The sequence below is a fragment of the Acromyrmex echinatior genome, chromosome 18 (assembly GCF_024713525.1).
Source record: "Acromyrmex echinatior isolate Ae372 chromosome 18, ASM2471352v2, whole genome shotgun sequence".
NCBI lineage: Eukaryota > Metazoa > Arthropoda > Insecta > Hymenoptera > Formicidae > Acromyrmex > Acromyrmex echinatior.
Window position 1 is genome coordinate 1704952 of NC_141869.1, and position 27458 is coordinate 1732409.

A 27458-nucleotide genomic window follows, 5' to 3' on the forward strand; every position below is an offset into this window, starting at 1 on the left:
AATTAACTATAGATCAAGGTTTATTAATCTTCTTTGGAGTTGAAGTCTTTTAATCCTGAATATAGGCATTTGTCTCTCGAAAATACATTCCGATATATGTACAAGTTCATGTAAATCATTTTTTATGCTTTCTACACTTCGTATGGACAAAATGTGAAAAAAATACTACGATTAATCTTATCACCATGCGATAAGGCTAAATGATGCTACATAATGAGAATCAAAGAGAATGATTGAACAACAAATCGGCCTGTTGGCGCATATTTTACAAAAACAGAGACTTTTCATTTCCTCCTTTCTAATTCCTGTTGATCGAGTCGCGCGCTGTCGCACTTATTGTCAGTGTAAAATGGCGACTATCAAGGTAGGTATGTCAACGTGCCGGCTTGTCCTCGCGTCGTTGTCGCGAAATTGCGAACGTGTCATCCCCGGCACGACCGTCGTCTCGAAGAAGAGCTACTCAACCACCGCAGAAAATGAAAAGACCTATGATATCATCATCGCCGGAGGCGGCATGGTCGGTACGACGTTGGCGTGCGCCATAGGTTAGCTTTTTATCCACACTATTATTTGTAAATAAATAATAACAGATGTTCGAGAAAGGAAATTTATTTGGAAACTTACAAAAATTATTTAAGACGTTTTTAATATTTAAAAGTAAGATGTGGGGATGATTTAAATATAAAATTAAATATTTAATGATTATATTATTTATCATAAAATTTCTTAAACTATTTTTATTTTAATTGAAGATTTCTCAAGAATTATTTTATTATATTTTTAACCGATAAATTTTTGACGATTTAACTTTGTTCTTAAAAACGTTTTTTTTAGGTTAATAAAATTAAATAATAAAATAAAATTATTTATTTATTATAAAATGTATGATATAAATACTACATATACCAAAATTAGCGTTTAATTGAATTGCAATTTTTTTTCAATATTTTGAGACAAAAGATTTTGAATATATTTCTCTCAAAATGCATAATCTGTTCTTTTAGCTTTGTTATTATACTATTTACATTTATGATATATGGAGCATGTTTTGCAAGTATGTGTTTAATTTCAGCGAACAATCGGAGATTGGCAGACAAGAAGATCTTACTTTTAGAAAATAATGCTAAACAGGAATACACACCACAGGAGAAATACTCCAATCGAGTTGTTGCATTGAATCAACAAACCCGTACTTTATTATCCAGCATAGGAGCATGGAAACATATAGAGGCAATCCGATATTCTCCAGTACAGAAAATGCAGGTAACTAGTCCTTTAAATTTCTGTTTTGCTATTTTAGAATTAATTATATTATCAAGCAAGTAAGTGACATTATATAAAACAGTTTCTATTTGCAACAATTGATAAATTGCATAACTAATAGTTATTACACTGAAAACGTTATGATTAAAAACGTAATCTTTGAGTCTTGATTTTTATTAGTTTATATTCTTTTAGTTTATAAAATTAATTCCTATGATATATTTATATATAATTTTTTAATAGGTATGGGAGGCATGTTCCGATGCTGTAATAACATTCAACGAGGATTTCTCGTGTAAAGAATTGGCCTATGTAATCGAGAATGACCTGTTGCTGCACGCGATCAACAAGCAGCTTTCTAAGAAAGAAAATGTTACTTTGATTTACAATTCTAAAGTCGCCGATGTAAAACTTCTGAAGACGGGAATAGAATTCGTTACTATACAGCTGCAGTCTGGAGAACAGTACAGGACTAGGTTACTGGTGAGCACCAAGTTATGTTAAATGTATATAAATTGCGAAGGATATATATATATACACACACACACACACACACACACACACACACACACACACACACACACACACATACATACATACATACGTGTGTGTGTGCGTGCGTGCGTGTGCGTGCGTGTGTGTGTGTGTGTGTGTGTGTGTGTGTGTGTGTGTGTGTAGATTGTCATAATCGAAAATGAGATTTGTTACATTCGTATTTTTATTGTCATTATTAGGCTTTTCATAATTTATGTCTCTTTTGTCTTAAGTTCATATTTTCTTTTTGAGACACTTGTTCTTATAGACTTTTCATAGTTATTTTCATAATTCTTATAGTTTTTTCTTAATTGTTTAAATCATTTTTCAATTCAATGAAACAATAGAGGTACATTTGCAAAATACCATGCAAGTAGTTCCGTATATCATTTTATCCTTGTTTAACATTCAGTAAACAACAAAAATAAAATATATAGGGGCTTGAATGATGTTTCCGAACGTAGCCTAATTAGGCGACATGTCCAAGTCCTTAACAATACTTTCCACTTTGTTGATCAAACTGTCCAGCTTATTGCTGATGTTATACGAGCATCTCTTCAATTCGGCTGCCAGTTCATTTAGCTGTTGCTGGTTGCTCTCGTTGCTGTACATCCTACTGAGCCTTGTGTGGCTCGACTCCACCGTAGCATTCGCATTTCGTGGTAACGGTGGCACACTGCCTCTATATGTTGTCCGCCGCGTTTTCCTCTCACTGACTAAGCGATATATTGCCCGGATGAGATCTCGCGGTAAACGTTTTTCACGTGGATCATTCGGTCGAATGTGCAAGGCGCAATGATACGGTGGATGTAATAGCAGAGCGCCTCTCCTGCATGCCTGTATTATGCTCCATGCCGGAGCCCGATCCAGAAGTTTGGAGAATAGCATATTCTCGAGATGAGCCACTAGCTCAGCACGGCGCACTAGTCTATCAAGGCCAGCGCATCTGCGCAGTTCTTGAATATCCGATACGGCTAGACCAACCATCAGATTCGTCAGAATCACTGTCACTAGAATAACGAAGCTGAGAAGCATCAAATGGGCTGTACCGGGATATTGGAGCGGGGCTTTTTCGTCGAAGAAGACATCCTCGAACTCGAGCTCGCCCGACATCATGATCATCGTCTTGAGTAGACTGACCAATGGATCAGCGAAGGACTTGTAGTTCTTATGTAGCACGCTAAAGCCAAGAGAGAAGCCGACTATGAGGCAAATGTAGGCTGCGAGAAACTTGAAGAAGTTGATGGACACTTGAGTGAACATCTGTACATAGATGCCAAACATAGGAAAGCGACCGACCACTATCATTAACTCGATCCAGACCAGTAGGACACCCAGAGCGGCAACGTGATGCTGCCAAGTATAGGCTGACGGAATTAGGATAATGCCGGATGCCATGATCACGCTCCATTGCAGCCAATTCTCCCAGCGTTTGGCGTAGCAGTAGATACCATGAGCGACTTGAAAAAATTCCTTGCCTGCAAGCACACAGGTGAAGCCCAGTACTGGCCAGAGAAGGCCATTGCTGAGCCGTTTCACGTGCCAGAGATACGTTGCTCCAACATAACCAGTGAAGAGAGCAACGAAGATCGAGTGAAACATCAGGCTGAGCAAGAAGAACTTGCGGATACGCAGCCACTTGAGGTAAAGGAAACTCTCACACAACGGATGCTTTAGCACGTGACCCTGACCAACTTCTACCAGACAGAGCATCAGATCCGTCTCACCACGACCGCCTGGCACCAACGGCCGGAAGTCCAGTCGTAACTCGCAGTCTACGTCGCCCAGTTCATGATCGTGCAGCGAAATCGCCTGATCGAAGCGTGCCACAAAGAGTGGTAATACATCTGGAGTGCGACGTATAATAAAGCTAAGAGCTGTAACGCCGCCCTTGGTGCGTGCCGTCATATCGGCGCCCTTCGACAGTAGCAGCATCACCGTAGGCGAGCTCTCGTTCAAGGCCGCGATGTGCAATGGCGTGTAGCCGAATTTGTCCGCCTTGTTGACTGAAGCACCTGCCTTTTAAAGAAAAAAACATCTTATTGTATCTCTCTGTGTTGTTAGAAAAATCTTTCTCAAACTGGAAATAGTCACCTGATTTTTTTGAATGTGAACGGTCACCTAGGGTGTTAAATTTGTAGAGAACAGTTATTATAAAAAGAAATTATTATAGAAAGAAAATATATTAAACAATGTCCATTTATATCTAGACAAAATAATATTTTACAACATTTTTTCGTTGCTGGGATATAAAAACATTCCAGGTGACTATTCCTGAAGTATAATATATGAGCGAACTATGAACCTGTATTAAAGTCTTGACTAGTTCACCACTCCTCAAGGCTTTTGCAACTGCAGCATGTAGAGGAGTTCGCCCATCGTCGTCCTCCTCGTTGACTTTCGCACCGGCATTTATTAATACATCTAACGTTTCTATAGATTGAGCAAGCGCTGCAAGATGCATCGCCGTCTGACCGCGCGAATTCTTTGCTTCCCAGGCCGCACCGGCATTCAGCAACAGCTTAGTACACTCCACACTCCCCTCTTCGGCTGCCAGATGCAGAGGTGTCGATCTCGCGATTCCCAGTTGCACTCTCACATCCGCTCCATGATTCAATAGTAGTTTGGTGCAACGCACATTGCCTAAACTAGTCGCTACGTGCAGAGGTGTCTCTGTGTAAACCTGTTAACAAATCATATTAATTCACTGAAGAAATCTTCACTTGAATCTCGAAGAGATGCGGTTAATTTGGTGGGAAAATAATATCTGATCCATAATCGACGTTAAAGATTTTAGACGTTACTTTCTGTATATATTATCAAATTTCAACTTATCAGATCAAATTTCTTTTAAAAGATTTCTGTTTAAGCATCACTTCCCCACCAAATTCATGTTTGAGTTGGTCATGGTAAAGGAGCACCTGTGGATTATTGGGACAAGCACCTGCTTGTAGTAGAGCCTCGACACAATCTCCAGCGTTGTTTAACACGGCATAATGAAGCGGACTTTTGCCGGATAATCCGGCGTCTACATTTGCGCCCGATTTGATCAGGGATTTGACGGTAGCGACGCAACTTGCCGCTGCAGCACAATGTAACGGGGTGCATTTCTTTCCGAGATCCCATTTGCATGGATCAGCACCGTGCTTCAGTAACTCCTCCACGAGTTTTACGGACGTGGAACAAGCTGCCAGATGCAATGGTGTTCTAGGATATAAAGTTTTTGAGAATTAATTGAAACTATAAAGCTCAATTGATTGGAGATATCTTATGGTTCACTGTGATGGAATCAGATAACTTTCGAGGTACATAATAAATAACATGATTCTGGATAGTAATTCTGTCCATCGCAAATTATAGTTTTATATACATATATACCTTCCATCGCAGTCACTCGTAGAAACTGGCGCACCTTTGTCTAGCAAAGCCTTGGCGATCTCCACGTGACCCAACCAGCTAGAAATCAACAGACACGTATCTGGCCATCCTGCAAGTAACTGACCCGGAGTCGCGGCAGCCGCTGCTCCATTTTCGCTATCTAATACAGCCTTTCGCATAAACCTGTAAACACAGATAAGCTTATTCTTATTTCTCACTTTTACCTGTAAGATTGAACTGTAGATGTGCAACTATTATTGCCATTACCCGTTCGCAAACGTAGGCAGTGTGATCTTTCGATGATTACAGTCCATAATTTCGTTGAGAGTCAAGCATTGGAATTCCTCTAAAGCCTTTTGCAGAGTATCATTTTGAAGAGTAGGGATCAGGGAAAGAGCAGCTTCGCCCCCTGGAAGATTTGATAGTGCTATTTCGACTTCCTCTTTGCTCCAGAGTTGCTCTTGCGTCATCGGCGTTGATATGTGACAGGTGACAGAATCCGAGCTGTTCTCGGAAGAGATACTGCCACTGTCAATCTCATTCATCCAAATATCGTCGAGTTCTTCCTAAATTCGGCACACGAACGTTAAGGAAACATCGATAATTGATCACATTTTTCATTCACTGACCTTATTGCTGATCACAACAGACGGCATTCCGTTATTGGTAGTTTCTATTCTCGGCGCCTCTCGCGTCAAATGACTGCCGGAGAGTCTTTCAAAAAAGTTCTTCTTACCAAGAATCGACATAATCATGTCCTTCTTTAGATTCTTAAAGAAATTTGTCTAACTCTACATGAATGATTACTATAGACATTTTGTTAGTGTAATCATGTAGCGTATAAAGAATGGAAAGTTTCTTATCTTTAACTAAGTGTCATTCTTGTGGCTACGCAATGATAACAGCACACATTTCCATACAATAATACATTTATCACGATTAGATCGATGATGTTCTCAATCAAACAAGTATTAACAAGATGATTAATATAAATATCAGTAAAAAATCTCATTAGATCAGTCGTTTGATGAGCAGTCGTTTTAACATTGTAGAATGGATAGTTTTCTTAATGCGCCTTCATCGTCTCTCAACTCTAGCTCTCACTCGCTAATACTGAACATTTATTCGACTATTCCGGATCTTTGTATATCTCAGGATACCCACATGTGTTTATAAAACAGTGTTATATATTTAGCTTCTATTAATCTCTCACGGTTCTCCCTCACTCCTTGCGTAAATCCGGCATGTTTCAGTGACAAAAAAGGAAAAGAAAAAAATTCCCAACCGCAAACTCCTTCCCTATCACTCTTTCTCAGCACGATGCCGGAAATGATTGTATTATCAATTAACGCCAGTCATTTCACGCGTAAATACTTTTAACAGAATTCAGTCGATGTGTCAGCAATATTATTTAACAAAATTATTATCCTGATACATACTTTCTTTTTCTTACAATTAATTTTTAATTAAAATTTGAGAGAGTATGTTTTAACAGCTTCTTTATTATAGTTTAATACAAATGACGATTACAGCCGGCTTGCAATTATTTCAATTTTCAAAGAAAATAAAGAAAATATAAGCAGATTGAAGAAAATAAATATATAATATAAAAAGTACATTATTTTTTATGATGGAAACTAACATTATAATTTATTTTAAATAATTGTGAAGTTTTGAATGTGACTTTCTGAAATATTGTACTGTTAAGTATCAGAATATAAACAATATTTTTTGCGAACATGTCTACAGATTTGTGTATAAACGAAATAGCATTTACGATGTTAATATAAGATGTTAACCATCCTGCGCAGATAATCTCTGATGATCTCCGCTGAAATCTGAAACAGAACTGACGTTATTTTCGTACATGCTTGTAAATTTTCAATATGTTTGACTGTCGCAACGCGCCAATTATTCGCACTATCTTCGTTTTAATTCAATAATTCCCCTTATAACAACGCTTATAATTTTACTTTTAAAATGTTGTTATCGTCAAGCACAAGGAGCCAGAATAAATAAAGTGTTTTGATGCGTTCCAGGTGGGTGCCGATGGCGTTAACTCCCTGGTGAGGAAGGCGATGGGTGTGATTTATCTCAACTGGCAGTACAATCAATTGGGCATCGTTGCGACTGTTAAGCTGTCTGAGGTAATTCTCTCGAAAATATGTAATATCGTACATAAAACAAACAAGAGATATAGCTGTTTCTCACGTTTAAGAAGATATCTATGAGCTATTGAGTTATAACACATGTCGTTAATCGATTTCAGCCCATGGAGAACATCGTGGCTTGGCAAAGATTTCTTCCAACGGGACCCATCGCCTTGCTTCCGGTAACTTCTCAGTTTTCGTATTTCTATTAATTCGTTTCTTCGCGTGAACAACGTCAAAGTCTAAAATACTCCTAAAGACTAATGCCTGGAAAATATCGTGGAAATACAACCAAGTCAAATGAAATGTAACATTATTCTCTAATATAACGTTATGCTCGTCATTTAAGAATAATTTCAAGAATAATTAATAGATTTAGAAAATGAATATACGCAATGTTTGACACATCAAGTCAGACATTTTAAGTAATTTAATTTAATTGAACAAATTTGAGGACCAAAAGAAAATTAATAGATCGATTCAATATCATTCTATATTACTATTTCTGGTAATCTACTCTTCTGCTCGTTTCTTACAAATCTCACGCAGCATATCCTCATATATAATCCTTTTCCTCTTTTCTCCTCTCCTCGTACTGTTCTCTCTGATGATTCCCCAGGATTCCATTCTAGGTCCTTTACTTTTTATTAGGTGTTGGAATTAATTCGTAGCGTTTTACAAGTGATGGGAAGTACTTTCATTAATGTATTTTTTAATGCTCATATGAAATAAATAACATTCTTTCATTAAAAAACGCTACGAATTAATTCCAACACCTAATAGTATTTTTGTCTCTGATTTATCTAATGTTTCTCTGTCCTCCGAGCTCTTTATGTATGCAGATGACGTAATTCTTTTTAAATCCTTTCACACTTGATGCTGAAGCAGCCTGTTCTGTTTTACGTTTTCTTTATCCCCTTCACGACATCCTTTCCTGCTCTCAAAAACTTCTCACTTTTCAATTCAAACTCTATTTCTTTACGCGAAACTACTTCTTTAACGAAACATTATTTCTTTATTTAATTACGCGATGTCGTCTATATTCCAACTCTTAATTTAATTGCTAAATCATGTACAGCGTATCCAAAATTCTTGCCTCCGCTTCTCGTATTGCGTCCATAAATATGACCATATATCCACATATTATTAGAGATCTGGCTGATTTAGGATGTGGCAATGTTTTATATACCACTTGTGCTGTCTTGTATTCTCTCTCTTTCGCTCCAATACTTTTCTATATCTGCGACGCCTCTTTCAATTGAACTCTGAGCTTCATTCCATTCTATTAACACGCTTGTCACTAGATATCAAGATTACTTATCCTTCCTCATACATCGTTCTACTAAGTTCCGCTTTCTTCTACACCTCGGTCAAATATTTTAATTCTCTTCCTGTATCAATAAAAACCTCTCCCTCTCTGTCCTCCTTCCGTTCCGCTGCCTCACGCTTCATCGGGTCATTCACAGTTTTTAAACAAAACTGATGTAACGGGTGTGTGTATATGATTGTAACTATTGTTTTCACCACTTATTGCATCTTTATTTTAATTCTGGGTTTCAGTCGTTGGTAGGCTTTGTAACAGCAGTTTTGCTGACACCATTTGCAAGCTATTAGTCTATTGTATCTTTTATATCTATTACTCTGTTAACATAGTCTTTTTATAGAGCTTTGCAATAAAGTAAATTAATTAAATTAATTATTTCTATATATTACTGTTCTCTAATAGTTGACAGATTCTCTCAGTTCACTCATATGGTCCGTAACGAAAGAGAAAGCAAAGGAACTATTGAATATCTCGGAGGAAGAATTTGTCGACCGAATAAATGAGGCGCTGTGGCGAATTTATCCGAAGAGCAGCATTGTCGAAAGCGGGATGCAAGGATTTCACTGGTTGCTTACAAGACTTGCCTTAAAGATCAATACATCCAGGCAAATGCCACCCTCCGTAAAGGCAATTGTCGAGGGATCGCGGGCAGCATTTCCTTTAGGTTTTGGTCATGCCTCGTCGTATGTTCAGTCAGGCGCGGTGTTGATCGGGTAAGAAAATTTTATCTAATTTGCCAAACTGAAATTTTTATATTGAGATTTTAATTATGTATAGCTTATTTTTTTTTAATATTCTACGCGTTTTAAAGGGATGCTGCACATCGAGTCCATCCTTTGGCAGGTCAAGGTGTGAATCTAGGTTTCGGCGATGTGGCAGAGCTGACGCAAATCCTCGCCGAGGCTAACGTGAACGGCAGTCATCTCAATGATATGTTCTATTTGCGGACATACGAGACGCTGAGGCAACGTCACAATGTACCAATGATGCTCGCCATCGATGGACTTCATCGGTTCTATCAACACACCGCGGCACCCATTGTTCTTGGTAGAAGTCTGGGTTTGCAATTAGTAAACGCTCTCCCGCCAATCAAGGTAAAGAGAATGTCGCATTGACATACATTTTTTTGAAGAAAGAAGTATTATTTTTCGTTCGATATTAATCAAAATGCGATTTTTCTTTTTAGAAACTTTTTATGCAACAGGCTGCAGGAAATAATATTTAAAAAATGCTGATCATACTGGAGACTAGAATGTACAGAATGTAAATAGTGTAAAGGATGGTTAATTTATTCTCTGTATCATACATATATATCGTCAGAAGTGGCAAATAAGGTACGGTTAACGCGATGCTACAATGCTTTGAAGCATTTTTTAATTGGTCAATTTGTAAAATTCTTTCTTCTAATTGGTCCATCAAACGCTTCAAAGCATTTATAGCGAGTCCTTGACCAGGCATAGGTACAGGTTCGTAATTAGTTTATGGACGCTCCAAGATAATTATATTAAATTTTTCTTAATTTTAGATTTTCTGACAATCTCTCCACATGCAATCTTTTTTTCCTTTAGAAGAAACATATTTTCCTCTAAAACATATTTAAGTTTAAAATATGAATATTAATCGGGCTCTCAAAATTAAAAAATACAATACAATACATGGACAATAAGAGCATATACATAGCGCGAAAATTGGTGCGCGAATTTCTATATAAAAAAATTTACATAGAATATAAATGTATATAGCGAATCCATAGATACAGTCATAGATGTCTTTACAATGATAATGATTGGAATTCCTATCTATGACTGAGGATGAGCATTACCCTACTTTCTGTTGGGGAATAGTCGTAAGTCTCTTCGTTAAAAAGCCAAGTGACTAACCTCACAGATTACAATTCGTTATTCAAAATGTAGGAAATCAAGTACGAGGAACGATAACAAAAAATATAATATTTAGTTTTGTCACATTACACAATATAAAAATTTTTTTGACATGTATTATCCCAACGAGAGTCAGACAACTAATGAATTGTCTGACAACCAATAGATAGGAATTACAACATTATCATGAGAACATTGTAAAGACATCCACGACTGTATTTACGGATTCGCTGATGATTGTTTGAAGAAAAATCCAAACGTACGAATTCAAATAATATGGTATAGACAATTATTGTACATTTATATTCTATGTAAAATTTTTTTAAATTATATAAAAATTCGCGCTGTGTATATGCTCTTATTGTATTGTATTGTATTGTATTTTTTTATATTTAAATTTCCTGTTAACATATTTGTACGCATATATGGGGTTTCCAAAGGACGTGGAAATTCTGTAATAATTTTTGTAAAAAAAGAGAATACCAGAAAACGGTGAAACACGTGCTCCAATATTTCAAAAAAAGCTACCTTTTGCACGAGTGCTAATCACATTTCCTAGGTGCGCGAGGGCGGAAGAGGTGATGAAAATTTTAAATGATATTAGGAGGCTTATTTGAAAGACTTTTTAATGGTGATCAAGATGCTGACAATTTTAAGTCTCTACTAACAATTCAAAATAACAGTTAAAAGTGAAAATTTCATGCATTTAGCATTACTTGGTATTACCCACGATCATCTCTCGCGTCCTCACGCATCTGTGATAAGCATACATATTAAAAAGTAACTTTTTTGGAATATCGAAACACATATTTCAAAATTTTCCAACATCTTTATTTTTATAAAAATTATTACAGGGTTTCTACACTCTCTTTGGAAAACTGTTTGGAAAACTATATTTCTTCTTCTTCTAGCCGATTACATTTCCAATTTTACTTATAAAAATCGAAAATTACGCTTCCAAAGAAACTGTATATTTATACATGCATTCTATGTTGTTGCCTCTATGATTCCTTTGATAAAAGTTAATTGTTTTGTTATAATAATATGAAGACAAATTGTGCCAATAATTGGAGTAAATGAAATTACAAAAAATTATATGTAATTATGTACAATTGTGTACATTATATATGTAATTATACGTTATTATTTTAATATTCTTCTTGTACTTATATATGAAATGGCATTTTGTAATATAGTTTTTAAGATTTTCAATAAAACTTAGAGTGCATTCCGAATTTCGCATGAAGCGCACAGAAAGTCGTTTCAAATTAGCTATTGCGCGCTTCGAAAGTGTTTCGAAAGTGCTACTAATTCCCCAGATTGGGGAATTTTTAGTACTCCCAGCGCATTAACTGCTTCTCTTTTGACTTGAGACAGTTGATGCGTCTGATGCGTTCATGTGTAATTCGGAACGAATATTCGTGATACTGTGATCCTTAAATAGATCGGGAATCTTTCTAACTCTTATAAAAAGAAAAATAAAACGAATGTTATATTATGGCAAAGAGGAAGTCGAAACAAATAACTTAAAGCCTTGAAAGTTGTTTATTTTATATTATAATTAGTTTATTTTATCGTAATTAATCAAACGAATTTTTAAATTTAAAAGTTAATCTTTTTTTCAAACTCTAAGATTATGTTACGTTATTATATTACATACTTTTAACTAACAATTAAAAATGTGTTATAAAATAATATAATATTATATACATAATATATATTATATTATTGTATAATATTGTAATATATTAGGTGTTGGAATTAATTCGTAGCGTTTTACAAGTGATGGGAAGTACTTTCATTAATGTATTTTTTAATGCTCATGTGAAATAAATAACATTCTTTCATTAAAAAACGCTACGAATTAATTCCAACACCTAATAATAACATAATTTGCAAAAATATTTTTAATTCTTAATAGAATATTTTTATAATCTGCAATTAATGATGTTTGGATGATATTTCAACATAATAACAAAATTATAAAAAAACTAGATTATTCTAAATCATTTAAAAATAATACGATAAATTTGGAGACAATTTACTACCTCATTATTTATATTTTGTATTCTTAAGTCACTCTTAAAAGTTAAAAATGTTAAAAAAAATATATTTATTCGTTCTGTCTTTGTAAGTAATTAATGAATCGCAATCGCCCATTTTTAACATTACCAATGCAGTCCACTCAGCCCACAGCTTGTATAGGAAACCGTTTCGAATTCAAACGCTTCATGAGTATTATACGCGCATTGAAAAACTGGAACGATTTCGAAGCGTTGCGCATCAGTGTTGCATTTCACGCGCTTTATATGTATTATAAATTGGAACGCACTCCATGCATGAAACGGAATGCATCTTGTGGGTATGGTCAATATGATATTGCAAACGCTTTGAAGCGTTTTTTAATTGATCAGTTTGTAAAATTCTTTCTTCTAATTGGTCCATCAAATCATTTGTGGCGAGACTTTGACCACAGCCCTAGTGACACGCAGTGACACGCTTGTCCACATGGTTGGACTGAAAACCGATAGATCCAAGTTGATCTATTTAGCGACCGTTTGTAAAAGTGTCGTGTATTTATAATCTTGACAGAAAGTGCACAGAATTGTTGACAAGATATGTAAAATACAAACGAGGTTAGTTTAACCCCTTTCTAAAGTTTATACTCTTCACTACTCCTCAGTTTGTCGGTTTCGATGTCATAATACGCTCTTATATCACGCGAATTTATGAGGATTTTTAATCATCACGTTAGTAGGTTAGTGCAATTTTTTAATTATATGTATATTTTACTGATTATGTAATGTTTCTAAAGGATCTTAAGAGAAAATATATTTTACAGTTCGTTGTTTTTTTTTTTCGGTTAAAAGGATCTGTCAACTGAATGGCAATGTTTACATCCAGAAGACTGTTCAAAGCCGTTGTTATTGGAACAGTTGGGCTGGGTACTCTGGCATCTCTTAGAACAAATGAGTACGATATCAGTGCCATTGGTATTGTACGCTTAGGCCGTGCTGCACTAACAGTGCTTGACATAGGCCATTATTATAAGAGAGAATTATATGACAGTAAATTGGATAAAACATCACCGGAGTACTTGCAGCTGAAATCAAATGCTCACAAGTATGGAGCGCAGAAGCTCCTAGAGCTTTGTTGTGCCAATAAAGGGGTGTACATCAAGGTAGGTCAGCATGTAGGTGCACTGGACTATCTGTTGCCTCAGGAATATGTACACACCATGCGTATACTGCATAGTGCGGCACCTCAGTCCTCGTTCAATGATGTACTTACCGTTATTAAGGAGGATTTTAAGAGGTCTCCGTATGAGATATTTCAGAGCATCGACCCGGAACCCCTGGGTACTGCTAGTCTCGCACAGGTACACAGAGCCGTGCTGAAAAACGGCGATGTGGTGGCCGTGAAGGTACAGCATCGTGCAGTCAAGAGCAACTCTTATGTTGACATTAAGACCATGTCGACTTTGGTGAAAATTACATCACTGATATTTCCGGATTTCAAGTTCGAGTGGCTAGTCAAAGAGACAAAGAGGAACATCCCTCAGGAGTTGAACTTTACTCTGGAGGGCGAGAATGCCGAGAAGGTACAGAGGCTTTTCAAGAATTATCATTGGCTAAAAGTACCAAAAATATACTGGGACTTGTCAACATCCCGCGTGCTCACAATGGAATTCCTAGAAGGCGGACAGGTGAATGACCTAGAGTACATGCGTGACCATCAGCTGAATCCGTACGAGATCACCAGTAAACTCGGTCGTCTGTATAGCCACATGATCTTCATTGAAGGTTTTGTTCATTCGGATCCGCATCCCGGTAACATCCTAGTGCGCAATCGCGACTCCCAGGCGGAAATCATTCTGCTGGATCACGGTCTCTATGCTAATCTGTCCGATCAATTTCGCTGGGACTATTCAAAGCTATGGCTGGCAATCCTCGATGGTGATCGGGTGGCTATGAAGAAATACTGCGGTCGTCTCGGTGTTGAGGATTACTATGGTTTGCTGTCAGTTATGGTATCAGGCAGGACTTGGGAAACGATTATATCAGGCGTGCGTAAAACTCGCTACGACATTAGCGAGAAGGAGATGTTTCAGCAGAATGTTCCAAACTTGCTGCCGCAGATCAGTAATGTGCTGGACCGTGTCAATCGGCAAATGCTGCTGATTCTTAAAACCAACGATCTCATGCGCTGTATCGAGTATTCACTGCACACTCAATCCAGGATGACGGCCATGATGGAAATGTCCAAGTGTTGCGTGCGTTCTGTATATGACAAGAAGCTTCGGCAATGCTCAAATGCATGGGATAAGTGCTGGGTGTCGTTAGCTGAACGCTGGACGCTTCTTAAATTATCATTCTACTATATATACCTGGGCCTGATACACTTCGACCTAAACAACTCTGTCAATTCTCTATGGACAAAGGACTTTTATCCTTTTTAACAAAAGCTTGTCTTTAGTCTATTGATTGAATACGCTTTTTTGTAAATGTCTATAATTTAAAGTTTTTTTTTTTTCAAGAAAAGTCTAGAGATATCTATTTTTTTTATATAAATAATTTGAATTTTGTATATAGTAACTTATAAAAAATGTACATTTTACACACTCTCTTTTACACATCAATTTGCCTTTTAATTAGTCATTAAAGTTGGAGAAAGATATAACAAATTTAAATATTTTTTTGTAATAAATAAATCTTTGTTGAAAGAATCACGCTGTTTATTATATACATATATTTATTACAATAGAAACAAAGATATTCTAGTTACAGATTAGTTTGTTCTAAGAACTTTGCTTTCTTTGGCTAATTCAAGCTGCTCACGATACCGCAAGACTTCCGCTTCTCTATTCTTCAGAAACTGCCTATATTCTTCTGGATCTATTTCACGTACGATCTCGATGCCACATGTACGAGCAATGCCGACAATCATTTGACACATTTGTTCTAAATTTAACAATGCATTGGGTGGATCCTCCAGCTTAATTTTGGCGATTTCATATAAATGTTTAAGAGTTATCTTGCCAGCTACTTCGCCTACAAAAAGAAATTCATGAATCTTTATTATCTTCTCATGCAGTCATGTTAATTATCTTTGCACTCCATTGAAATATCAAGGAACTACAATTATTTTATACTCCAAGAGCAAAACAATAAGGGACCAACACGATTGTCACCTCTCTAATTTTTAGCTGAAGACTGGGTTTTTGATCAAATCTGTTAATTATTCAAAATTTTAAATTTTCTGAAAAAAGTTAAATTTGACCTTTTTTTTTAGAAAATATATTATAAAACTAGAAATTTTGATAATAGTAATTAATCTTTGTCATGATTAAATCTGATAATGCTCTTTTTCATTTTTAGAAAATACTACAAGAAAATTGAAGTTTTGGCAATTTCGACAGTCGATCTCCAGTGGAACACAAATAAAAAGGTAGCAACTGTGACTGAGAATTTAAATTTGAGAAAGTTAAAAGGAAGGATTAGTATTCGTACCCTTCTTTATTTTTCCTTTCTGTATTCCAGCAGCCTGTTTCAAGTAGTATGTTGTTGGTGGTTTATGAATTATTAGATCATATGATCTGTCCGACTTCACTTTCACGCGACATGGTAGAGGAATACCTTCCTTAATATCGCCTGTCCTATTATTGAAATCCTTGCAGAATTTTTCAATGTTGATGTTCCTCTGAAAACAAAATCATCCATCCACATCAAACGCTATTGAAGACGAGTAAATCTTGCAAATCTAGCACGATTACTGTCAGAAAAAAAAACTAGAAATAGAATTTAGGAGATGATAACAAATTTTTACAACAAAGGAATTAAGAGAGAGAGAGAGAGTAAATCGAATACATTCTATTGAAGTTCGGCGTGATCCTAACCTGACCGAGCTGGGAACCAAGTGGCGGTGCGGCCGACGCCAATCCTGCAGGAATATTCACGCGCAGTTTTGACGAGTGATCGATTTTCTCGACCAGCTTCTTGCTCGTCTTCCCTATTTTTTTCAATTTTCCTAATATTTTCGACATTTTCCAATTTTAATATATGCACTGCCAAAGAAAATATGTTTACATTCCTATAACCTAGATCACCTATAACCTAAAAGTCTATTCTTTTTAGTTCAACTTCTTGCATGAGCAAGTTTAGCAAAACGAACAGACCTGTGTAGAAAGTGAAGAAGCCGAGTGTAAAAAGTGCAAGCAACGCGAACAGATCTAATCAAAGATGATTGGTCTTTATCTTTTGATCCAACCAATCACCGATTGCTATTTGACTACTCATGTTCTTGCGTATGTTAATTGCTGCAGCCAATCAGAGCTTGACCTTTTAGACCACCATTTTCAGGCAAATTGGTTTCAATACACTTACTGTGACAGTAAAACTTAGTTTTATGCATATTAAATAATCAATACTCTATTCGTAATTACTTATTATCATTATTCGTTTATATTATTTATTACTTATTCACTTTATTTATATTAGAACTTGATCATTTCAAATTTTATGTTAAGCGCGCGAGCCATATATTTTAAATGTTGTTTTAAAATGGCGGAAAATAAGGTCAGTACGTTGCTATGCGCAAACTTCTTGCTTTAGTTACGAGTAGATTGAAGCATAGCACACTTGTCTACTTGCATCATGCTATAATATAAAAGTAGCGGATAGTTACAACATAACTAAGTCTGATTGATATCAAATCTCGAAAAAGTCGACAAATAATTGACAATATCAAAGGTCTCGTTATCGCGAAAAATTATCATTGTTTTCTGGATTGATTTCGCGCGGAATGACGGGTTGTTGCGTCCCCGGTTGCAACAATTCGAACAGAAAGGGATTTTTGATGAGAAACTTTCCTTCAAATCCTGATCGGAAAAAACAGTGGATCGCTAGTATTGGTAGACCGAATTGGACACCTAGTATGCACAGTCGAATATGTGAGGTATGATTTATTTGAATTTTTATTGTTACTGTTTGTAGAATGATTAACGAGTCTGTCTATTTATAAACAGATACATTTCACCAAAGACATGTGGGAGAAAGATCGTTGTGATGGCAAACGCAAACTAAAGTATAATGCTGTACCTGTGATTTCTTCTCCTTCTGTGCCGCACATTATATCTGTGCCACAAGATATTCCTGTGCTGCAAGATGTTTTTGTACCACAAGATATTTCTGTGCCACAAGATATTTCTGTGCCACAAGATGTTCCTGTTTTATCAGAAAATTATAACAAGAACAACAATGTCATAAACATGCTTATTGCAAGCATGACAAATGAAGGAAATGTAAAAATAAATTATCAGTATCAATTACACTCAGACAATATGAAGCAATTAAACGACAAACAACCGGAAGATCTTTTAAGTATGTTTACGAACGTTCAGGAAGAGATAGACTGGAAAAAACGATGCCAGGAACTGAAGCAGCTATTGGCAAAGAGCAAAAGTAAGTGTGAGCAACTTCAAGATGCTATGAAAAAACGCGAAGAGTTGTTTAACAAGATAATAAGAAAGAGTTATTTATACAAGATAAGATCAGAGAAACGTTTGAAGAAATTGAGGCAAGAAAATCAAACTTACAACAAGTTAAGAGGTAGATTAGGAGAAGTCTTCAATGAAGATCAGATTAGGGTTCTCACCAATCCAAAAATGAATTGCCGAGAATGGTCTGACGAGACAGTTAAACGAGCTATTCAGTTAAGACGTGCATGTGGCAGTGTTGGATACCAACAGATTCTAGAGCAACATATTCCTTTTCCCTGTGAACGAACGCTTCGAAGGAAAATACATAATGTTGAATTAGATAAAGACACTGAACATATTACAACCGAATATATTACAACTGAACATATTACAACCGAAGAACCAATTAACTTGTTTGATAACAAGGAGGAATTGTATTGAATGGTACAAATTGTTAGCTGCTTTGTCTCTTTCTTAGTTATTTAACATTGTTGGGTTATATGTATTTGTTTTTAACCTTTTAAAAACTAAGCTGGATTCAATTTCCAGTCCAGTTAATCTCCAGTTAATCTCTGAAATGTATCTGATTGATCTATACAATTATATTGTTAATAGATAACTAAATTTAGTTCATTTTCTCTTACATGAGTTGCCATTTTAGTTTCTTGAAATTAATTTTGCGTTTATTAATCAGATAAAATTAGTTACATTAATTTAGATAAGTTAAATTAATTTAATTACATTAATTACATGTTTGGTAATGGGTCTCAGATTTAGCGGGTCTCATTTAGATTATAACTGGTATTCAGCATAGAAAATAACTTGAACAACTTAAATTTCTAAATGAATATTTAAATAGAAATAAAGGATTTTAAGTCTGTATCAAACTATAAATTGAAATTGAGATTGGATTGAAATTTAACCATTTAGAAAAAAGAAAAATAAATATTAAGTATAGTAAAATTTGCTTTAATTAGTCAAATTTAATCTCAATTTCTAATCTGATACAGGCTTAAAATTTTTTAGTATGATTAATTCCTATATTTAGATCCATTTAGAAACTAAGAACAAACAAAGTAGACAAAGCAACTATCCAGGTCGATCGTGTATCTTGAAATAAGATTAAAATTACAAAAGCGAGCAAATTCATTCGAATATTTATTATTTCATTGATTAACATACTTAATACATTTGACTTGTAAATTTGACTTGTAATTTTCACTAGTTTTCATTTCGTTTCAAAATACACAATCAACCGATTGTTCACAGAGCGGTTGATTAATCTACAAGTAAGAACAATCGTGTTTAACTATTCAGCATATAATATAGCTTTTATCAACTTGATCGCACTCATTGTTAATATTTTATTAGATTTTATTAAAATGAAAATTTCAAAAATATCAAATGTTATTTTAGAAGATAGAAATTGATACATTATTTACAATAATTTTATATTAATATCAAGTATTACTTATTATTTCTAATGATGGTGGTGTATAATGTGTGGAAAGCGTATATTTCTGTATTTTTTTCTATTTAAATTCTACAGATGATGGATGTATACATGTTCCAATTGAGAATCAGAAAATAATGCAACCATATAATGCATTAGGAGAAATGGGAAACGCTATGAATAAACATGCTTCCAATGAAATAAATGATAAAAGTAATAATATATATATGTATATATATTGTTATTTATAATTTTCGTTCTAATTCTATTTATCTCTTTCTATAATATCTAAAAAATATATACTCCAAAACGATTTTTCTAGATCATTTTTCCTGGAATGAAAAAGCTGTCTTTTTAATGCTGGAAGAGTACAAAAAAAGGGCTGAACGCTTTAGAAATCCTGAAAACAAGAAAAAGCAACTTTGGCAAGAAATATCTGACGAGATGACAAAATATGGGTATAAAGTTGAGGCAGATGCAATAAACAAAAAGTTTAGAAATTTGAAGATGAGATATCTAATTATAAAGAATAGTGATAAAAAGAAAACGTCAAGGTCTGGTAGAATGTCTTGGATTTATTTTGATATTATGTCCGAAATTGTTTTTGCTGATAGGACAGTAAATCCAAACTTAGCAATGGCATCAGCTGTATTTTTTAATAATGATAACGATAATGACAATACTCAGAATGAAATTGAAAAGATTGCTAGATTTGAAAATTCTATTCTTTCTAAGAATTTAAGTGATCGAGAAATCGAAAATGTTTTATCGGTCGCATCTACTAGTTCAACTATCAGTATATCAAGTATTTTAAAAAAAAATGTACGAAATAAAAAATTTAGAAAAAGAAATAACTCTATAGATAATTATAGAAAAAGATATATGGAAATAGAAGAAGAACGAATTAAGGAATTAAGAAAGATAAGAGAAGCTATAGAAAAAAATAACATAATACAAAAAGAAAGAGTAGAGATATTAAAACAGTACTTGTTAATTCAACGAGGAAATCTTAATAATATTTTTTATTATTGCTCTTAATACTTTTTGATAACAATTTGCGATCGAAGTTTTAGTTCTTCATATCTAGGCCTTTATTTCAGTTTCAAAGATCTAATTAAATACATTAAATAAATACATTAGTAAATCTAAAAAAATTATTTTGTTTAAAAAATATTCTAAAGTATTTAAAATGTTTTACTTGATAATAGAGTTTATTATTACAATGTGTTTTCATGATAGCTAGTCAATTATAAAGGAATTTATTTTATAACACAAATTTATTTTATTTTTTATAAATCTTGATAAGTATATTTTTCTTTGAGTATTAAATGCTTAGATATATTATTACAAAAAATTTACATCATACAGTTGTTGCAGAAACTGAAAATATTAGTTTATAAGAATTTTGAAGATTGTTACATTTATTTTCTTATTTTATAATATCTCTGGCTGTTTTTTTTTTATTTTTCATGAAGCATACAGAGTAATGGCTTAATTTTTAGTAACTACTGTATTTATATTTTAGAAAATATAAATACAGTTTTCTGTCTAATTTTTTTTGCTTTATTTTATTTAAAGAAATAAAGCGATTAAAAATTTTATATTTTATTAAAAAATTATCTAAACATTTATAGTTGACTTTAATGTAATATTGACATTATATTATTTTTTATTGCAATCCTATATCTCGAAAATTTGCAAATTAACTTCATTATCTTGATTTTCAATTTATTAATATCAATAGAAATCTATGTTTAATTCTAAAATATATAATTTATTTGCATTATTTGTACTCTAATTTACTTCAAAATTGTATTAAAGAATTCTCTGATTTTCTCTTGAATAAAGAAAAACCTGGAAAAACCTAGAATTTCCAAAGAATTAAAAAAAAATTTTAAGTACCCTAATATTATGATATATAATATTGTGATATGTAATATTAAAATATAAATGTATTGATTTTTGTGTTAAAGAAAAATTACGACAGCATTTTTTTATTTTATACACGTCTTTAATAGTTTCAATAGGATTTAATGTTGTGAAATTTGTTATTAAAAATATAGATAATATTAAATTAACAATATAATGAATTGACTTAGAAAGATATTTTTTCAAAACGAGCATTCATTTACATTTTTTTTTAAGTGAAATATTTTAATACACCAATACGATAGAAACCGTCATAAGCGATCAAATAAATCTTTTGTATCTTTAAATGTCGCGGTCGATTTCGCCATGTTCTTTCAATTTGACCAATTCATTAAGGGTTTAAAATCTCGTGAGACTTGTCTATCTGTATATGCCAACTATTCAATGGACGAACAGAATAGACAACAAGTATCCTGAATTCAAGTTTGCGAGACGTTTGTTCACTTTATTCGTAATTGATCGTAATTCGTTTCATATTACTGTCAATTACTGCGATATTTTCTTAAATAAGACAGCTGTAAAGATACTTCAAAATGGGAAAACGCCAACATCAGAAGGATAAAATGTGAGTTGCATTATTGTTCTTTTTATAACCTTACAGTCTAACTATAACAAGGTATCTCGCTTTTGCTTCCAATCATTTGACAAACTTCTAAATTCCTTCAGGTACTTAACGTACACGGAGTGGTCGACGTTGTACGGTGGAAGAAAATCGGGAACGAATCTGGAAACAAGCGAGGAGAAGACGTTCAGGCGGTTGCCATACGATCATTGTTGCTTATCTCTTCAGCCCTTCGAGCACCCTTATTGCGACCTGCATGGCAACGTGTTTGAGCTAGAGGCTATTTTGCAATACATAAAACAGTACAAGCACAATCCCATAACAGGAAAACCACTGGATGCCAAGAGCTTAGTCAAATTGAACTTTTATAAGAATTCCCAAAATGAATATCAGTGTCCTGTTCTTTTCAAATTGTTTACAAAACATTCGCATATTGTTGCTATTAAAACTACAGGAAACGTATTTTCCTATGAGGTGAGTATATAAATTATAATATTTCTATTTTTTTATTTTACTTTAGAGACTATTTTGTTTTTTTTTTTTAATCTAATCTATTTGTATATAAAAGAATTATCCTTTCAGGCTGTTGAACAGTTGAACATAAAAACTGGAAATTGGAAAGATTTGATAAACGATCAGCCATTTACTCGCAAGGATATTATCACAATTCAGGATCCAAATAATGCAATGAAATTCAATTTGTCGACTTTCCATCATATTAAAAATAACATAAGAGTGGAAGACGAAGGTAGGCTTCTCATTCAACAGATTCAGTTCAATAGAATGAGTTTTACAGTTAACATATGTTCTATTTTTGTAAGTTATATATGTATGAATGATATTTTTCAGAGACAGTGAGAGAGAGGAATAATCCAAACGCAAAATTAAAAACTGTATCGGCAGAAACCAAGGAGATCCTAATTGAATTGGAGAGAGAATACAAGCCGGCAAAGAGTAACGAGAAAGATGAACTCTCTATGCAGAAGGCTGACAAATTTAACGCTGTTAGTACATCATTTGCAAGAAAGTTATATTGGCTGCGCTTAGCAGAAAAAACAGCATTGCAACTGTTGTCAAATTCTTTAATATGATTGTTTATATTAGGTGTAGTAAAAAGAAATCCATTATTTTTCCAATAGGTGGCTTTAGTAATCTGTATCATGCGTAGACGAGATACACCTAATACATTTAGATCTAGTGAGGAACTTAGAGCAAGATTCATAATCATATTAAAGAATTTTATAATAATTACAAAGCTGCTTTTCCTGTTTTGTAATTATTATGTGTGTAATTATGAATGCAGTCATTATATCGAATATTGGAGAAGTTATTTTATTATTTATTTGTATGTAGGCGCATTATTCCACTGGTGCGGTTGCTGCAGGATTTACTTCAACGATAATGCCGGCAGAGACTACCCATCAAGCAGCTGTGATTGCGGAAGATTTAGTGCGATACGAGAGAGTCAAAAAGAAAGGTATATTATCACAATTGAGTTGATCTTTACTCAAACTCGTATATAATTCTTATTCTTACTTATCTGCTTTTTGTTCAGGATATATAAGATTTTTCACGAACTTTGGGGCTTTGAATCTAGAACTTTACTGTGATATGGTTCCGAAAACCTGTGAAAACTTCATGAAACACTGCCAGAATGGTTATTACGACGGCACAAAGTTTCATAGGTCGATACGAAATTTTATGGTAAGTATATTGAGTGCGACGATGAGTCTCTTAACTTGAATGCATTTTGAAAATTGTATTTTGCATGTTTTTTTATTTTTCAATTTTAACTTCTTTATTTCATGCAGATATTTCGTTTTTCCACAGATTCAGGGCGGTGATCCAACCAATACAGGTAATGGCGGCAAATCTATTTGGAGCAAACCGTTCGAGGACGAGTTCAAGTCTAATCTGATTCATCAAGGCAGAGGTATTTTATCCATGGCAAACTCAGGACCAAACACCAATGGATCCCAATTGTAAGTTCAAACAGGAAGATAAAAAACAAAGAACTTGCATTTTGCAATCCTGTTATTTTATTAATGTACTATTATTGTCGTTTCAGTTTCATCACATTTCGATCGTGCAGACACCTCGATCGCAAACACACAGTCTTTGGGAAGATCGTAGGAGGTCTGGACACGTTAAATGCGATGGAGAAGGTAGAGGTGGACAATAAGGACCGACCGATAGAGGATATAGTTATACAGAGTGTCCAGGTTTTCGTGGATCCCTTTCAGGAAGCGGATGATCAGCTCGCCGTGGAACGAGTTGTCGAGGCGGAACGATTGGCTCAAGAAGCGAGTCAGAACAAATCGGCCGACAAAAAGGACAAGAATGACACTCAAAAGGTCTACCGATCGGGCATAGGAAAATATGTGAAATTGGAGCAGGAGAAGTAAGATCTCTGTCATGAACCGAGATTTTTAAATTTTATTTATGCGGCGTTTAATCCGATTTTCAGATTGGACAAATGGGACGGGAACGCAGAACCTTTGACAAAGAAGAAGAAGGTCTCGTCGCAATCATATGGAGATTTCTCCTCCTTCAACTTCTAATAAATTCATTGGAATAATTAGAATATCAAATGTATATAGCACATGTACATAATCTAGTTTATTATACATATAATTTTTCTGGCAATTTGCTATAAAGCCTCTGGCATATTCAAGTTGTTATCTTTTGAAGAACCAAAATACGGAAATTAAACATAGTTGCTGATGGAAAATGGTAAGGAGCTTTGAATATTATGTTACATATATAAATATGCGATTCCCTCAATTGTTAAAAATACAACCCTTAAAAATAAAATTGCAAATTTTTATCACTGAGAGATTGAATAAAGAATATATATTAATTAAAAACACTCATTCCTTATTGGAAAAATGCGCATATATTTTAATTTCGAGTTGAATTTTGATTTAGATTTGCATTGAATTTAATTAAAATGTTCCATGTTGGATTACTCGATTAAAGTATTTAATGCTTTTTATAAATTAATTTTAATTTTGGTTTAATTTACTCTTTAGCTTTTCATTTAAGGAAGTAAGGCCATAAAATACATATGTTAATATTTATGCTTTAATATTGCATATGTAAAAGTTAACATTCTGTTTTTATGAGCAACACATTTTTATAGATTATTTATTTTATTTGATATTAGTTTTATTATTATAAACAAAAATTTTAATAATAATAAAAATCTAAATCTTTTTTAAATATAAATATTTTAAGTACTAAAAATGACTTATGCAAAGTTTCATTGAGATTCAATTAGTTTATATAACAAATAAATATATTTTGTTTATTTATTGAACAATTAATGTATGCATCTCAATGTAATTTTATATAAATATTTTTGAATTCATAAAATACTTATATTAAAAAATTAAAATTTTTATCATTATTTTACAATAAAAAATAAACAATTTTTAAAATATTACTTTTTATTGAAATAATTTTTTATTCATCCAGATGGTCAACTCTAATTTTTTGTATTACTTTTAAATGCAATTTAGAATAATGCAATCTATAGAATAATGTAATCTATAATTTTTTCAAGTAATTCTTAACATATTGCATTTGCTTAACATATTGCCTTACAAGCTCCTTAAAACTAAAAAAAGGATAAAAGAGCTAAAAACGATAAAAGAACATAATTTTTAGAACATAATTCTTAGAACTCGAAGCGAAAAGTAAAACTAAGATTAAAGTTCATTTATATTGATAAAAACGAACATACATCTCATTTCTATATATTATATATCAATGTAGATTTATAAATTTAATCGAGATTACGGTTAATTTATGTTGCATAATTCGTACTTTTTTATATTTCTGAGCAAAAATTTATGATCAGATATGTTTAGGGGTTCCGCGATGCCTAGAGCGGCTACTGGTCCGGTCGAGGACCGGAGCCTCCATGTTTGACGTTTGCGGCGCGCGGGCGTGCGAGTCGGAGTGGAGCGAGTTGTCCAGCGCACGACTGTGACAAGGATCGCGTTCTCTCGGTAATCGGCACGACCTGTTCGGGTGGGTGGAGGTGGCTGCGGTACTCCGGAATTTCGTGGGACGGAGATCCCGGCTCGCATCATGGACGATCTAGGTGAGTAAAACTCTGAAAAGTTGGAAAATTCCGGCCAGACGCTGAGTTAACCTCCCACAAGCTCCTAGCCTGTCATTAGGACGACGCGGGGATGTTGCTACTCGTCGATCCGTGAGAGAATCATTAACAGACGCATGACTCGCTGAGTATCGATGAAACCGGATCTCTTTTGTCAAGTGACACTTAAAAGATGTTTTCATTCGGGCCTGTCAAAGGCGATTACTGGAATCGAGGTTACGTTTTCTTCTTTTTTTTTTTTTATCGAAGATCTCGGTACTCTGAGGTAGATATTTGTTTGCGTTCGCCAGGCACGTTGATACCTGTCAGCATTCTGGAGCACATTTGGTACCGTTACGCTGTCATCAAAAACATTGACAGTTCGAGATGCATTTCTTTTTACATCTTTCAGGAATGTTAGAATTTATTGATACGAAGACTTCCTTAAGTGTTTAGTGAAGATATCATTGCTTTGAAACGTGTGTCTTTGAGATTAGAAGACTTATATTGTCGTCTAGTAATGAATATCGTTGTATTTTTTACTACATAATATTTAGTCGCAAAAAATGCAAGAAATTGTTTTAAATTAATACAGGAAAGAATTATTTTGCTGAAGTAGATATAGATTTGTGTGTGAAAGTAATTTTATTAAACCATTAAAATAATTATGTAAGACAGATATGATTAAAAAATAATTTTGTTAAATTATTAAAATAATTATATAGGACGCTCAAATATAATGAGTGATACAATAAATTTAGACATTCTAATAATCAATTTAAATATCCTACATGATTATTTTGATGGTCCAGCAAAATTATTTTTAGATCTATATTTAGCTAAACTTTTATATACTTCAACAAAAACTATTTTTTCCGTATATAATTAGAAATAATTATATTACAAATTTTTATAATATATATCATTTAATAAATATGTATATATATATATATATATATATATATATACACACATACCATATATATAATTTTAAATTATATATAGTATATATTATGTATTAAATGTATAATATATATTAGAAATTACAATTACATATATTTATATAATTTATTTTAAATTATATGTACTATATATCAATATTATCAACATTTTTGAATATAATGATACCGGGGGAGATTAATCCTATATTGAGAAAAAAATAACCTAAATTTAAATAAATATTTATTTGAATACTGCCAAACTAAACATTTATTTACAATAAATAAATATTTACTTAATAAAAAGAAGAATTTGATTGTTTGGTGTAAAAATTAATTTGACATTAATTTTTACACCAAACAATTAGTTTTTTGTACCAAATAAATATATTTTCATATTTTATAAATATATATTTAATTGATACCATTCAAATAAATATTTATTGAAATTTAGAATATACAATA

General features: G+C 33.5%; 7 protein-coding genes across 13 annotated transcripts in view; 5 read left to right on the forward strand and 2 right to left on the reverse strand.

Moving 5' to 3' along the window:
• The first annotated feature begins 84 nt into the window (after positions 1-84).
• Coq6 (ubiquinone biosynthesis protein COQ6, mitochondrial) lies at positions 85-12034 on the forward strand. Its single transcript, XM_011058949.2, has 8 exons — positions 85-545; positions 1073-1263; positions 1507-1746; positions 7215-7322; positions 7445-7507; positions 9052-9362; positions 9461-9743; positions 9836-12034. Exons 1-8 carry the CDS (start codon positions 230-232, stop codon positions 9872-9874), a joined length of 1551 nt encoding a protein of 516 aa, XP_011057251.2. The 5' UTR covers positions 85-229; the 3' UTR covers positions 9875-12034.
• On the reverse strand, positions 1780-7525 carry LOC105147732 (transient receptor potential channel pyrexia-like). Of its 2 annotated transcripts, none has more exons than XM_011058948.2 (7): positions 7387-7525; positions 5805-7013; positions 5443-5741; positions 5176-5358; positions 4719-5004; positions 4103-4480; positions 1780-3816 (listed from the first exon to the last, which is right to left on the reverse strand). In XM_011058948.2, exons 2-7 carry the CDS (start codon positions 5928-5930, stop codon positions 2263-2265), a joined length of 2826 nt encoding a protein of 941 aa, XP_011057250.2. In that variant the 5' UTR covers positions 5931-7013; positions 7387-7525; the 3' UTR covers positions 1780-2262. The 2 variants fall into 2 exon arrangements, with proteins under 2 accessions (XP_011057250.2, XP_087271865.1); XM_087415739.1 differs by having other exon boundaries at positions 7354-7490.
• Positions 12035-12747: 713 nt separating the features above from the next.
• Adck1 (aarF domain containing kinase 1) lies at positions 12748-16032 on the forward strand. 4 transcript variants are annotated; one of them, XM_087415758.1, is made up of 3 exons: positions 12748-13287; positions 13400-14802; positions 15908-16032. In XM_087415758.1, exons 2-3 carry the CDS (start codon positions 13414-13416, stop codon positions 15926-15928), a joined length of 1410 nt encoding a protein of 469 aa, XP_087271884.1. In that variant the 5' UTR covers positions 12748-13287; positions 13400-13413; the 3' UTR covers positions 15929-16032. The 4 variants fall into 4 exon arrangements, with proteins under 4 accessions (XP_087271884.1, XP_087271883.1, XP_087271882.1 ...); XM_087415757.1 differs by lacking the exon at positions 15908-16032 and having other exon boundaries at positions 12790-13165; positions 13400-15255; XM_087415756.1 differs by lacking the exon at positions 15908-16032 and having other exon boundaries at positions 12791-13287; positions 13372-15255.
• On the reverse strand, positions 15243-16675 carry mRpL11 (mitochondrial ribosomal protein L11). Its single transcript, XM_011058946.2, has 3 exons — positions 16426-16675; positions 16040-16229; positions 15243-15580 (listed from the first exon to the last, which is right to left on the reverse strand). Exons 1-3 carry the CDS (start codon positions 16570-16572, stop codon positions 15318-15320), a joined length of 600 nt encoding a protein of 199 aa, XP_011057248.1. The 5' UTR covers positions 16573-16675; the 3' UTR covers positions 15243-15317.
• A 370-nt stretch (positions 16676-17045) lies between these two features.
• On the forward strand, positions 17046-21329 carry LOC105147729 (uncharacterized). 3 transcript variants are annotated; one of them, XM_011058944.2, is made up of 4 exons: positions 17046-17483; positions 17554-17989; positions 19556-19672; positions 19782-21329. In XM_011058944.2, exons 1-4 carry the CDS (start codon positions 17331-17333, stop codon positions 20495-20497), a joined length of 1422 nt encoding a protein of 473 aa, XP_011057246.1. In that variant the 5' UTR covers positions 17046-17330; the 3' UTR covers positions 20498-21329. The 3 variants fall into 3 exon arrangements, with proteins under 3 accessions (XP_011057246.1, XP_011057247.1, XP_087271888.1); XM_087415762.1 differs by having other exon boundaries at positions 17345-17478; XM_011058945.2 differs by lacking the exon at positions 19782-21329 and having other exon boundaries at positions 17068-17483; positions 17554-18450.
• A 147-nt stretch (positions 21330-21476) lies between these two features.
• Positions 21477-24784, forward strand: LOC105147728 (RING-type E3 ubiquitin-protein ligase PPIL2). Its single transcript, XM_011058942.2, has 9 exons — positions 21477-21953; positions 22055-22424; positions 22533-22698; positions 22800-22954; positions 23304-23427; positions 23506-23654; positions 23781-23932; positions 24019-24351; positions 24418-24784. Exons 1-9 carry the CDS (start codon positions 21922-21924, stop codon positions 24509-24511), a joined length of 1575 nt encoding a protein of 524 aa, XP_011057244.1. The 5' UTR covers positions 21477-21921; the 3' UTR covers positions 24512-24784.
• A 1088-nt stretch (positions 24785-25872) lies between these two features.
• The window catches only part of Pax (paxillin), a 28779-nt gene continuing 27193 nt past the window's right edge, over positions 25873-27458 (forward strand). The window contains exon 1 of the mRNA XM_087415753.1: positions 25873-26058. Coding sequence (XP_087271879.1) covers positions 26046-26058 — 13 coding nt within the window. The 5' untranslated portion in view covers positions 25873-26045. The remainder of the gene's footprint in view (positions 26059-27458) is intronic.

Coding starts and splice junctions, on each gene's coding strand:
- Coq6 (XM_011058949.2), top strand. CDS start 230: ATGATTGAACAACAAATCGGCCTGTTGGCGCATATTTTACAAAAACAG. Junction 7,508..9,051: donor GACCCATCGCCTTGCTTCCG/GTAACTTCTCAG, acceptor GTTCTCTAATAG/TTGACAGATTCTCTCAGTTC. Junction 9,363..9,460: donor TCAGGCGCGGTGTTGATCGG/GTAAGAAAATTT, acceptor CGCGTTTTAAAG/GGATGCTGCACATCGAGTCC.
- LOC105147732 (XM_011058948.2), bottom strand. CDS start 5,930: ATGATTATGTCGATTCTTGGTAAGAAGAACTTTTTTGAAAGACTCTCC. Junction 5,005..5,175: donor ACGAGTGACTGCGATGGAAG/GTATATATGTAT, acceptor TTTATATCCTAG/AACACCATTGCATCTGGCAG. Junction 4,481..4,718: donor CTTGTCCCAATAATCCACAG/GTGCTCCTTTAC, acceptor ATTTGTTAACAG/GTTTACACAGAGACACCTCT.
- Adck1 (XM_087415757.1), top strand. CDS start 13,414: ATGGCAATGTTTACATCCAGAAGACTGTTCAAAGCCGTTGTTATTGGA.
- mRpL11 (XM_011058946.2), bottom strand. CDS start 16,572: ATGTCGAAAATATTAGGAAAATTGAAAAAAATAGGGAAGACGAGCAAG. Junction 16,230..16,425: donor TTGGTTCCCAGCTCGGTCAG/GTTAGGATCACG, acceptor TTTTGTTTTCAG/AGGAACATCAACATTGAAAA. Junction 15,581..16,039: donor GAAAGGAAAAATAAAGAAGG/GTACGAATACTA, acceptor TTCTTTTTGTAG/GCGAAGTAGCTGGCAAGATA.
- LOC105147729 (XM_011058944.2), top strand. CDS start 17,331: ATGACGGGTTGTTGCGTCCCCGGTTGCAACAATTCGAACAGAAAGGGA. Junction 17,990..19,555: donor GCTATTGGCAAAGAGCAAAA/GTAAGTGTGAGC, acceptor TAAATTCTACAG/ATGATGGATGTATACATGTT. Junction 19,673..19,781: donor CAATGAAATAAATGATAAAA/GTAATAATATAT, acceptor CGATTTTTCTAG/ATCATTTTTCCTGGAATGAA.
- LOC105147728 (XM_011058942.2), top strand. CDS start 21,922: ATGGGAAAACGCCAACATCAGAAGGATAAAAT. Junction 22,955..23,303: donor AGGCTGACAAATTTAACGCT/GTTAGTACATCA, acceptor ATTTGTATGTAG/GCGCATTATTCCACTGGTGC. Junction 24,352..24,417: donor GTGAAATTGGAGCAGGAGAA/GTAAGATCTCTG, acceptor TCCGATTTTCAG/ATTGGACAAATGGGACGGGA.